Raw genomic sequence first — 13751 nt, 5'->3', positions numbered from 1 at the left:
TGTTTTCTGAGGCAATATATAGGCAGTGTAGATTTATTTGATTAGTTCATTCAGCACGCAAAAAGGCTGGAGGGGTGCTGTCACTTCAGTGAAATATTACCACTGCTGACAAGGCAGCCTCAGGTCAGTGATAGATAACAGCAAGAAGCAAGCTAGTGCAGAGAGTAGCTTGTACCTGCTGTGAAATGTGCCAGGCTAAAGTCTAATCAACAGCTGATATGTACCAACTATTTTCTCTTCAACTGCCCTTAGACATGATTGAAAACAGTGGGTTATCCTTCATGTGAATGTTCTTTTCAAAAAGTCTATTTTTAGAATTGTTTGTTAAATTCTAAAGCTTACTGACACCTAAAAAGTTATGTGATAGGTCCCTTTGTTCATGCATCATTCCTGTGTGCTTTAATAGCATTACTTGAGTTCCTGTTACTATGCTTAGTATTTGAAAACCAAGGTCATACACACCTTTTCTCGCATGCTTTAAAACTAAAATTTATCTTCAGTTTTAGAGATGCAAACAAGAGAAACATAAGTCCTTCTACTTCTTGCCTATTGGAATGTGCTCCGTTTTAACATATGCAGACAAAATCTTACTAATCATGACTTCTGAGCTTCCATACTGCAACATAATGAAATCTAGAAACTACGCTACATAATGCAAAAAGACTCATCTGGTACCAAATACAACTATCACACTGCTAAACAGCACGGGTTGCCATGAATGCATCACCCAGCACTGCTTACCCTGCACTGGTTTCTAATTAATTGAGTCCCATTGAAGGTCTTTGTACTGATTTTCAGAGCCCTTTGTGGAACTGTCTCTGTCTTTTTTTTTACGTCTCTCATGAGAGCAGTGCTCCATTGGAACTACCAAACACTAACTAGAAGTACTAGATTGAAACTGAAGAGTTCAAAGGTGTAAGACAAGAATGGCCACAGTAGTCATTCTGTTTGGCATTGATCACAGAGCTCATTTATTCAATCCAATTGTAAAATACTGTCTGCCTCTAATGCGTGCAAATACACATTATTCATGCTTGATTTATTGAGAAGAGGCAAAGTACATTCTTGAAGTACTTGAGTAGTAATGAAGTATGAGGAATGGGTACTCCATAACAAAGAGAACATCTGCTTCACTCTGCTGGGAACTGGAGTAATGAAGGTCAAGCTCAGGAGAGATGGGGCCTTAAGAAGAGAACTGTGTCATGTTCCTGATGTAGAGAGCCCATAAGTAATCAGCATACAGAGAAGCACATAGGTTCCTGTATTCCTAATAGTGGTTTGTTTTTTTCCACTACCAAATTTAGTTTCCTTTAGACTTATTTTTTGGTTATCAGCTGTTGTACACTATATTTCTTGTGTACCTTGTTTTTGCATTAGCAGTGAAATTGACCAGATCATGATTTCTCCAATTAAGAAGCAAATCTGCCTACTGATAAATTTGCCAGGAGAATGTTCATGACTTTCAAAACTCTTATGCCAATGGCACAAATCTTTTTATCCTTTCTTTTTACAGTTTCGATGTGGACAATGGTACAACATCAGGACGAAGTCCCTTGGATCCCATGACGAGCCCTGGATCAGGGCTAATTCTCCAGGCAAATTTTGTCCACAGTCAACGTAGGGAGTCTTTCCTTTACCGGTCAGACAGTGACTATGATCTTTCTCCGAAGTCTATGTCCAGGAACTCCTCTATTGCCAGTGATATGTAAGTACATTATGAAATTCTTTTAGCATATGTTTTGGGCTGTAATTATGTTAACATCTTTCCAGCCACAAGAAATGTTTAAAATTCAAAGAGAATAATCAGTTGCGTTACTGATGGCATGGATATTTAGATAATTATTTCATTATTTATGCTTTATTTGTTTCTGTAGTATTTTGAAAGTAAGCTTATCATGAAGATGTACTTGATGTGCTTATGCACTGTACTAACTTAGACAGAATAGTGAAGGCAACCAGTACTGATTTTCACAACACTAAAGAGAACTGTGATATCTTGGTTATTAAGATTTTTTCAACTCAAGCTATACAAACTCTATTTCTGCTTCAAAATATTCTTTTTTTTTTTTTTCTTCCCCTCGCTCTCCCCATTTATTTAGAGTAGGTATTTGTAAGTTTTTAGATACAAGATTTACTACTTGTCATAGAGTCACAGAATGGTTTGGGTTGGAAAGGACCTACAAACCATCCAGTTCCAGCCCCATGCCATAGGCAGGAATACCGTCCACTAGACCAGGTTACCCAGGATCCCATGCAACCTATTCTTGAAAACCTGCAGGGATCAGCATGCACAAATTTTCTGGACAACTTGTTCCAGTACCTCACAACTCTCATAGTGAAAAAATTTCTTCCTTACAACTAATCTATATCTATCCTCTTTTGGTTTAAAAGTATTACCCTTTCTCTTATCATTACAATACTTGATAAAGAGTTCCTCCTCATCTTTCTTGTAGGCTCCCTTTAAATACTGAAAGATCACAACAACATCTCCCCAGAACTTTCTCTTCTTCAGACTGAGTTCCCTCTGCCTGTCTTCAAAGTAGTGGTGCATCTTTTGTGGCCCTCTTCTGGAAACACTCTTAATGTGTTCCATGTCTCCCTTCTGCTGGAGGACCCAGAGCTGAGTGCAGTACTCCAGATGGAGTTTCATGAGCATGGACTAGGGAGAAAAGATTACTTCCCTTTACCAGCGAGCTAGATTTCTTTTACGGTAGAATAGGATAGAATTACAGAATATATTCTGAGTTAGAAGGAATTCACAAGGATCATTAAGTCCAACTTGTTGCTCCACACAGGACCATCCAAAAATTCAAACCATATTATTAAAATCAGAATGTCCTGAGTTAGGTGGGGCATCAGCAACCTTGCTAGGAAGCCTAATCCATTATTTGACCAACTTCACAGTAAAAAAAATTTCCCAGCTTCCAGTCTAAACTCCAGCAACTTTGTACATCATGTCATCAGTGCCCAGCAGCAGAGTCTGACACCTCCCTCTGCTTCCCCTCCTCAGGATTTTGCAGGGAGCAGTGAAGTCACCTCTCCACCTCCTCTTCTCCAGACTGGACCACCCAACTGCCCTCATCCTCTTCTTACAGGACATGCCTTCCAACTCTTTGCCAACTGTGTTGCCTCCTCTGGACACATTCAAGGACCTTAACACTCTTTTATACTGTACACAGTATTTAAGATGGGCTGCATCAATGCTGAATATAGCAGGAGAATCTCTTCTTTTGCCAGTCTGGTTGTGCTGTGTTAATGCGTCCCAAAATGCAGTTTGCCTCGTGGCTGCCAGAGCATACTTCTGGCTTATACTTACCTGCGGGCACCAACACCCCTAGGTCCCTTCCTGCTGCACTGCTCTCCAGCACTTGTGTCCTATCTGTGCCTGAATCTTGCATTGCTCTGTCCCAGGTGCAGCGTTATCCTTAGCTGAGGTTCTTGCTGCTGCTGCTGAGAGCGGGGTTGGTCTCTACTCCCTGGTGACAGGTGAAGGTCAAGGGGAAATGGCCTCAAGTTGTACCAGGGAAGGTTTAGGTTGGATGTCAGGAAAAAACTTCTTTACTGAAAGGATTGTTAAGCACTGGAATAGGCTCCCCAGGCAGGTGGTTGAGTCACCATCCCTGGATGTGTTTAAAAACCTTTTCTGGACGTGCTGCTCAAGGACATGATTTAGTAGTGGGTTGTTAGTTAGGGTAGTATGGTTAGGTTGTGGTTGGACTTGATGATCTTTAAGATCTTTTCCAACCTGAGCAATTCTATGGTTCTATGATTCTATAATTGCTCAGTGCTCCAGTATCTCTAGAATCAGGACAAGGCTGACTTTCTGGGCTTCAAATGCGCACTGCTGGCTCATGCTAACTTTTGCATCTACCAGTGCTCCCGAGTCCATTTCCACATATTTGCCAGCCTGTAACTGACACAGTTTGTATTCATGTTTGAAACTGCTCCAACCCAGGTGCAGGACCCTGAACTTGGCCATGTTGAACTTCATGAGGCTCACAAAGGCTGAGCTCTCAAGCTTGTCCAGGTCTCTCTTTATGGCATCCATTCCCTCCAGTGTGTTGACCACACCACACAGCTTGGTGTTGCTATCAAACTTGCTGAAGATGCACTCAGTCCATGTAAATGACAGAGATGTTAAACAGCACTTGTCCCAGTACTGACCCTGAAGGAACACCATTATTCACTGGTCTCCAACTGGACATAGAGCTGTTGACCACAGCATTTGAAATGCGGCTATCCAGCCAGTTCAATTCATGAAATCCATGTCTTTCCAGCTTAGTGAAAAGAATGTTGTATGGGATGTATCAAATGCTTTGTCCTCGCCCACATTGAAAAATTAATAAATTCAAGAGAGGGAAAGGAGAAGATCTTTGGAAAGTTAGTCTGTCCTCTTATTGAAGTAGATTATTTTTTCTGTGTTATGTGTGTCTTCTGTTAGTGAATCATAATTTGCAAATATGTGTAGATGCCAGATTGGATGGGTAGTGGATGTTAGATGTTTGTAATACAGTGAAAACAAGTTAAATACCTATCTTCTGTCACCTGAAAATTATAGAAATTAAAAATTTTTGTTCATTTGTTTGCTAATCTTAATCTAATTTCACTGCCAAATAGGTGTTTATGGTTCAATTATAAACTGCTAAAATAAAGGAACATCCTTATAAGAGTTTCCTAGTGAACAAGGATGTAGAAAGCATTAAAGATCCAGCATTAATATAAAAAAAAAACAATAAATATCCTCTTAAAAAAAAAAAAAAAAGCACTAGTATGCACAACAAAGGAAATTGGTTTTCATAATGAGTGAAATTTCATGTGATACTTCACTCACAATCATTATAATTGGAAATATCTATTCTCACCTTAAATTTTGTTTTTAGAAGTGTTAATTAGACCATCTATTTATAACTTCTTCCTAAGTAAGTGTCAAGATGAACAAAACTCATGCCTTTGTTTTGGTTTAAGTTATTTAAGGTCCATCACCAGTTAAGTACAATAGATTGAAGTACTTTTAAGCTTTGTTCCCGCCTGGTGTGACCAATTTTGACTGAGACAAAATGAATAAGACCACACCCTGTTGCCTTATAATTAACAAAAAAAAAAGTTTTCAGTTTGTAAATGGAGACCCTCATCAAGCAAACCTTTTTCTGACATGTAACATTTCTTACAGATGTACTAAAGTTAAGATTTTGGTGCTGCACTCTTGTAAAGATACCATTTAGGAAGTTTTTTACATTCAGGCGGGCAATCCAGGTCATCACATTGCTTAGATGAGTCATTTCAATTAGGAATTCAATTAGTGTTCCATCCTTGCACTCATAATTCTCTTCTACATTTCCTAGAATTCTGGGTAATATTTCAGCACATGAAAATAAATTGAATTAAAAAATTAATTACTGAAGCACTGAGCACACTTTCTTCTTTGGATGTTTGTATCTATTCTTGACCCTTTGTGGGGTCAAGACCCTGAGCTTTGGAAGAGTGAACTTTAAGCTGTTCAATGGATTGTTGGTCAAGGTCCCCTGAGATGCTGTCCTTAAAGACAAAGATGTTGAGGAGAGCTGGCTAGTGTTCCAGGATGCCTTTCTGAGAACACAAGAACTCTCCATCCCTCTGAATAAGAAAGCAGGCAGAGGAGATAGGAAACCAGCATGGCTCGGCAAGGACCTGCTGGGCAAAGGAAGATGCATACAAACTCTGGAAACAAGGGTGTGTCACCTGGGAAGAATACAAGGATGCCGTATTGCAGATGTGGGATCAGGAAAGCCAAGGTGCAGGCAGAACTGAACTTGGCAAGGAATGTGAAAAACAATAGGAAGACTTTCTACAGGTGCATTGGCCAAAGAGACAGGCCAAAGCAAGTGTACCTCCTTTGGTAAATGTAAAAGGAGAACTTGCTTCAATGGACAAAGAGAAGGCTGAGGTACTGAATGAGTTCTTTGCCACCATCTTCACTGGCGGCCAGGATTTTAGTACTTCTCAAGTCCCTGAGTCCTGCATCCCTAAACCTCTAGGTGGGGACCAGGGCAGTAAGTCCCCCCCACTGTGAGGGCAGAGCAAGTTTGAAGCAGCCTCATGACACTGAATGTGTACAAGCCTATGGGACTGGATGGTGTGCATCCCTGGGTTCTGAAGGAGCTGGCTGAGGTGGTTGCTGAGCCGCTCTCCATCCTATTTGAAAAGTCGTGGCTGTCAGGTGAGGTCCTCGATGACTGGAGGAAGGGTCATGTCACTCCCATTTATAAGAAAGGGAGCAAGGAGGACCTGTGGAACTATAGGCCGGTGAGTCTAACCTCTGTACCTCGGAAGATCATGGAACAGATCCTCCTGGACGACCTGCTTGATCACATGAGGAATGAGCGTGTGATCTGAGACAGCCAGCACAGCTTCACCAGGGGAAGGTCATGCCTAACCAATCTCGTGGCCTTCTATCATGGAGTGACAGCATTGGTGAACAAGAGGAAGGTGACCGATGTCATTACTTGGACATGAGCAAGGCCTTTGACATGGTCCCCCATCACATTCTTATCTCCAAATTGGAGGGATGTGGATTTGATGGGTGGACCATTCGATGGATAAGAAACTGGTTGAAAGGCCACAGACAGAGGGTGGTCATCAATGGCTCTATGTCCAGGTGGAGGCCGGTAATGAGCGGCATTCCCCAGGGGTCTGTCTTGAGACTGGGCTCTTTAACATCTTTATCAATGACATCGATGATGGAATCGAGTGCACCCTCAGCAAGTTTGCTGATGACACCTGAGTGGTGCGGTTGACACGGTGGAAGGAAGGCATGCCATTCAGAGGGACCTCAACAGGCTTGAAAGGTGGGTTCAACACAGCAAAGTGCAAGGTTTTGCACTTGGGCCAGAGGAATCCCAGGCATTTAGACAGACTGGAAGGAGCAGTCCTTGAGAGCAGTGCTGCAGAGAAGGACCTGGGGGTCCTGATGGATGAAAAACTTCACATGAGCCAGCAGTGTGCTCTTGCAGCTCAGAAGGCAAATGGTATCCTGGGCTCCATCAGAAGAGGGGTGGCCAGCAGGGACAGGGAGGTGATTGTCCCTCTCTACTCTGCCCTTGTGAGGCCCCACCTGGAGTACTGTGTCCAGGTCTGGAGTCTCCAGTACAAGAAAAACAGAGAGCTGTTGGAGAGTGTACAGAGGAGAGCCACAAAGATGATCAGAGGACTGGAGCACCTCCCCTAGGTAGAGAGGCTGAGGGAGCTGGGCTTGTTCTGCCTGAAGAAAAGAAGACTGTGGGATGACCTCATTGCAGCCTTTCAGTACCTAAAGGGAGCCTATGAACAGGAGGGGAATCAACTCTTTGAAAGGGTAGATAACTGCAGGACAAGCAGAAATGGTTTTAAGTTGAGGGAGTGAAGATTTAGGTTGGATGTCAGGGGGAAGTTCTTTACAGAGAGAGTGGTAAGGTGCTGCCCAGAGAGCTTATGGATGCCCCGTCCATCTCTGGAGGTGTTCAAGGCCAGGTTGGATGGGGCCCTGGGCAGCTTAGTCTAGTATTAAATGGGGAAGTTGGTGGCCCTGGTTGTGGCAGGTGGTTGGAGATTCATGATCCCATCCCTTCCAACCCAGGCCATTCTGTGATTCCGTGATTCTTCCTGTCAACAATTTATTATAATGCATCAGCATTTAAAATTTATTGGAACTCACATCTGAATATATTTCCACAGTCTCCTGCCACAGAAAAACTGTTGTACTAAGGCTAATACTTCTGCAGTTGTTGGGAAATGTAACATGCAACTAGTTTTAACCATAATTGAATGGTTAATCAAGTATCAGTAAGCCAAAAAATGATGAGTGTGATTGTATCACAGAAATTAACTAAAGGAAAAATAGTAAACGCAAGAGTAAAAAATTTAAAAGGGGAAAATAATGAAGAAAATATAAAGAAAAAAGATTATTAAAATAGCCAGCTCTGATTCCAAACTTTTCTGAACAAGGTAAAGACTACAATATTTTTCAGGGGAACTGTCACACCAACATTCTATTTTGCATCAATATGTGTTTTGAATGTTAAGTATTGCATGTTTGTTATGCATTGGAAAGGTATATTACAAAACATAGACATCATTCAGTTAATGCAAGTGAATTAATTGTACATAGCAGTTTAACTTAGAATCCTCTAATTCTTCAGTGTTTGCATAATCAGCCTCAGTAGTTCGCTTTATAAAGCAAAACAAAACAAAAGGCATGGAAGGGATGTAACACAAAGTTTTCTGTTATTTCCAGTACTCAGACAACTTTACAGTAGTAAATATCTCTTAAGATGAAACAGAAGAAAACTTCAAGATTTTAGTCAAATATGGAACGTTACAGTCAAAACCAGCCAGAGGATGGCAGTGTTAAAGCACTAAATTTATTATTCTGCCACTATTTATTGTTTGCAGTGATGTTGCAGCTCTGAACTGCAGCCAAGAAATGGAACCAACTGTCCTCTGTTCTATGAAAACCCAAGGCAAAATACTGTCCTTTGACACAAATGACTTAAAATAAAAACATAAGATGATATTCAGGAGGCTAACACAGTCAGGTAGTATTCTCAGGAAAAAGGTACAGAGTGATCCATTTTCCCAACGTAGTTAACCTCACATAGCAACCAGAGGGAGTTCATTCAGTGAGCTGAGATGGAAAATCACAGAAACAACAGCAGAGAGTGGGAAGATTGAGAGTTTTTTGAGTTAGTTTTTTGAGTTTTAGAGAGACTAAAACATATTTTGAAGTGAAAAGCCAGACTAGTTGAAAAGACAGGATGAGTGCAAGGAAGCTCATATGATAGAATGTTAATGGGCCTGAATGGTGGCATTGAAAAAGGCAGAAAAAGCAGCTGTAAGGTACAAAAGGGAAAAGCAAATCAAAAGGAGTAGGAGTCATTAGCATTTTTTTCTTTTCTCTTGGAACAAATAGTATGACAGAGAAAACGGAGATGATGTGAGAAGATTAGCAAAAGTCCTTCAGGGCTGTAAACTGGAAAGGCAGGTGGTTTAGACAGGAAGATACAAGGTCTAAGGCAGAAGAGCGCAGGTTCCTTGAGTAGTCTGTCTATGGGATTGCTAGCAGAGAAGTGGGGATATGCAGAAAAAGTGAATGTATGTGTGAGCTAATATAAGGAATTACAGGGCATTATCTGTGAAGGGATCTGGGAAACAAGCTTAAAGAGAAGGATAGTAAAGAACAGAAAAGAAAATTTAAAGGCCCCTAATTTCAAAGTTGTACACTGGAAAGAAAAAAAAAAAGAAAGAAACGGAAACTGAAAGATGAATGAAATCATCAATACTGTATTGGAAGAATTTTCTCATTTATATTCAAAGACATTGCTGAAGCAGGGAGCCTTGAATGTGGATGCCTTGCAGCAGTGGCCTAATTTCTTAATACTCACCTACACAAAACTTGAAAATATAGAAAGAGGAGGCAATGGTTAATACTTTATATGCTTTTCTCACTAAGGGATTGCTGTCCTGATTAATGGTGCATGTAATCTAATTTGTAGAGAATCTCCATTTTAGCAAAACCTAGGTCTCTAATGAGATGGAAAAAAATGGATTATTCAATGAAATCATTAGCACTGTCATAAACTCTAGAAAGAAACCAACAATCACTGGCTAAGGCAGAACTCATGTTTTAACCAAGGACTTGGCCAGCTGAATTTCATTGAGTAAAACATTAGCTGATGTGGGGATTTTTGAAGCCTCACAGAGCGAGGATCAGCACTGCTTCTTTGATCAGGCGAATTCTAATCTCTATCATAGTTACACAAAATTTGCTAATTTCCTTTCAACCACCAGAAAGTGAGGGAGCATGGACTGTAGTGAACTGCAGAGCCATTGGCACAGAGGTCTGTTCAGTGGCTGAATGGTTACCAGTACATCAATTTCCTGAGCTGGACAGCCTACTTCTCTTCAGAAGTACTGTAGATAGTACTGGGCTATACCAAAAGCAGCCCTCTGCATCAGAGACGATACTTGTGGTATGATAGCAGAGGCTGAACATTCCTGCCAGTATTCCATTACATTTGATAGCTGTGTGACAGACGACAGGAGAGGGGCAGTCTGACAAAGTGGCATCTGACATGGAAGCATGGATGAAGCAAAGGTGTGTCAATGAATTTCTCCAGAAGGAGGAAACAACACCCATTGACATTCATCGGCACTTGCTGAATGTTGATGGAGACCAACCAGTGGATATGAGTACAGTGAGACAGTGGGCAGTGTGTTTCAGTAGAAGTGACAGCAACATGAAAGACGAACCACATTATGAACAGCCATTCACAGCTGTAACACCATGAAATAAAGACATTCTCAATCAGCTCATCCATGTGAATCATCAGATTGCAACCAGAATACTGTATGGAATTGAATATCAGCTTCAATATATTGGAAATGACGGTGGTAGTGTTGAAATATTACAAAGTTTGTGTCAGTTGGGTCCCAAGGATGCTCAAACAGCAACAGGAAGAACTTTGTAGGCAAGTTTATCAGGATCTACTAAACCAATGCAAGGCTGAATGTGACAGTTTGCTGGATCACATTCATTAAAGGTGACAAGACATGGCATCACCACTTTGAGCTGAAATCGAAACATCAGTCCACGGTGTGGCAATATGTGAATTTCCCAACAACAACAGCCGTCAGAGTGTAAAGTGATGTGCACTGTCTTTTTGGATAAGAAAGTAGTGATACTTCTGGATTTCCTGGAACTCAAATAAACTCTGATCACTTCATCACAATGCTGATGGAGCTGAAGGTTCCGAAATCAAGCCAGAGAAGAAGGAGGCCTTTTTCTTCCAGGCTTCCTACCAGTTTGAAGACTATGGAGCACAATGCCAGTCTTGGCCAGACTGTCCTACCACATCCACCATATAGTCCAGATTTGGCACCTTTTAACTTCCATCTGTTTGGATCAGTGAAAGATTCAGTGGACAACAGTTTTCTAGCAACAGCACTGTCAGAGCAGTCATGAAACAGTGGATCACCTCTGCTGATGCATATTTTTATGAGTCTGGAATGGAAACTCTTGTTCATCACTGGTGAAAATACATAGCTTGTGGTTGTGACTGTGCTGAAAAATAGTTTTTTGTAGCTGACAGTTTGCTTTATCAAAATAATTGTGCTCTTCATATTTGTGATAGTTTCCTTGGAAATAAATAGCAGGCATTGGTTTTGGAGCAGCATACACAGTATTGCTGCTGTTGTCCCTGATAAAACAAGTATAAAGATGTACTTTACTCCAAAATTTGTTTTCCCTCTATGTACCATATAATACTGCCTCCTAGAGGACATGCTGCTCTGTAATAATATATATGTTGGTAAACCTTTGCTCCCTGTCTACAAAATATAAATATATTAAAACAACAACAACAACAACAACAAAAATACCACTCTTTGAAAAAGAAAACCCACACGTGGACTACTTTGAGACAAAGGGAGCTGATGAAAAATATTTCATCAAAGATGAAATGTTGTCTGAAAAACATGACATACAGGGATTGAGTTTGTTTAGTCAGGGTGGATTATCCTTGTCCTCAGTATCTAGAGAAATAATTGTGCAATTTTTAATTTGTGTGGGTATTACTTTCCAAAATGAAGACAAAATAATCTGTAACTTTCCAAAGAATGAAGATTAACAGAATTATTCTGGCTGCAGAAATTATCTTAAATACTGGGAAATTCCAGGATAGGGTGTTCCCATATTTGTCAATGACTAGCAGGTCTGGTCCTGATCTGAAACTGCAAATGGTCTGAAATATCTCTTTAATTGGCACATGGAACAATTGAGGTAAATTTGCACACACATTTCGCAGTCTGTTTAGTTTTTTAAACTTCACTGTACAATGTAAACTTCATTGTTTGGAATAGATTCATAAAGGGAAAGCATTTAAAATAATGGAAGACAAGTATGGCCAACCTAGACAGTCACTGATGTTCACTGAAGACTTTCGTGTGCCATTAACATCATGAAATGAAGATATATATTTTCATCAGTAACAGGAAGCCAAATTACCAGTGATTCATCTTAGTCTTTTGTTTCTGAGCCAGCACAGCTTAGATTTATTAATAAATTCTATGAGTATGCATCTGAAGTTAAGGAGAAAAATATCCTTTTCCCTAAAAAGTGCTCTGCATTAAGTTCTTTCTAACATTCCAAGAGGGCAGGAAAAAAACACATTGCTACTGAACAGCTTAGGTGCACCTGAAGTGAATAAATGAGAAATAACTGCCTTTCTTGATAAGTTGCTGTGGAATATCTTACAATTCATCTAGTTCTCTTTTTCTGAATTTGTGAAATAAACTTACAGAGGAACTAAAAAGAGACAGTCAGACTTTCTCTAAAAGCTCTGCTAAAATGAAGTATTTTCAATTCAATTTCAGCTTAGAAATAATTCTTAATGAAAAACTGTAGTGTGCTGCTTTAGTTATCAATTTATCCATTCAGAAGGCCACAGGGAAAACAGGCTAATATTTTGCTTCACTGGGAGTTTTTATTCTTAAGATCTTTAATTTGAATAAAATCTTCAGATTTCAGCTTATAGTAAGTAATTAGTACTTAATTTTTTTATTTTTTATTTATTTATTTATTTATTTATTTATTTTTAATAATTGTAAAAAATATTTTGAAAAAAAGACCACTGTGTTCTTTCCAGTGGCTTGGAATGTTTTACAAATACAATCCAAAAAAAAAAAAAAAAAAACCCAAGAACTTAGCAATACATTTTCTTTAAATAAGTTTGAGCTAGACTAAGGTATTAATTACGTTGTAAGCAAAACCAGAATACTTTTGCACTGAGAAAGCATCGTTTGATATTCATTCTTATTTAGGAGATTCTCAGGTGTTCTAATATGCCTTTATGTACTTGTTGCACAGGATTTTAATTTTTGTTGATGAAGTGAAATTTGATTCTATTGAATATTCACACAAAACAGATTCATTATTGGGCTTTCGCCTGAATTCCTGAACACTGGAATCATGAATCATTTTCCAAATAGAACTCTTAGCTGTAAAACACATCACTTATACTACAAAAACTTTGGAAATACTGGATGTTTGAAACAACGTGGCATGTTGCTTACTGCTCCTGCGTTAAACAAAGCCATCTGAATTGCTAAACATCTTCAGTCAAAGATGGCTGTTACTAGAATCATGATACCAAAAACAATTCTTGGCTCAGATTTCAGCCAAATCACAGCAGTGTTCATCTCATTGCTTGCTGCACAGATCTACTGCTACAGTGGACAGGATGTGTCCACTGTGACAGCATTCTGTGTACGCACACCTAATTGCAATACTGAAGGATGGCAGCAGCATGGAGAAAAGGAGCTTTATAAAGAAGGATTTCAGTGTTTTTGAGGAAGCCTCTTAAACCATTTCTCCATCTCATGCACAGGCTGAATTTATTTCACAACCCAGATCATTAGCTCATATTTCATCCCTCAGGGCACACACAATTCTCTGTATGCTTGCAGTGATGCTCAAGTTGTGTTAACCATGTAGTTTGTTCTCTGAAATTAGAAATCTGGAATTCTGATGTCTTTTGCCTTGTTTTTCTTAAGGTCTTGATGTTTTTCATGAAAAAAAAAACTATTGCATGGTTTTGATTTTGTTTTTTTTTTTTTTTCTGATATATAAGTACATTAATGTAGGAGACTCCATTTTCTAAACCTCAGAGATAACAAAATCTTCTTGTGGCTGGCTCACAGCAAGCTCCCTCAGGCTGGGAAGTTACCTTGAATAAGTGAAG

At 39.7% G+C, this 13751-nt stretch overlaps 1 protein-coding gene across 10 annotated transcripts in view; it reads left to right on the top strand.

Annotated features, from left to right (window-relative positions):
* Positions 1-13751, top strand: part of PDE4D (phosphodiesterase 4D) — a 594225-nt gene that overhangs the window by 475965 nt on the left and 104509 nt on the right. For all 10 annotated transcript variants that reach the window (XR_014880554.1, XM_085213713.1, XM_085213712.1 and 7 more), the window contains one exon: positions 1514-1705. Coding sequence is in view for 9 of the 10 variants with exons in the window: in XM_085213713.1 (XP_085069839.1) it covers positions 1514-1705 (192 nt within the window). In the remaining variant the exon portion in view is untranslated. The remainder of the gene's footprint in view (positions 1-1513; positions 1706-13751) is intronic.

Source organism: Meleagris gallopavo, chromosome Z (genome assembly GCF_905368555.1).
Source record: "Meleagris gallopavo chromosome Z, MGAL_WU_HG_1.1, whole genome shotgun sequence".
NCBI lineage: Eukaryota > Metazoa > Chordata > Aves > Galliformes > Phasianidae > Meleagris > Meleagris gallopavo.
Note: the sequence above shows the minus strand (reverse complement) of the source record. Positions and strands in the feature narration are given on the sequence as shown.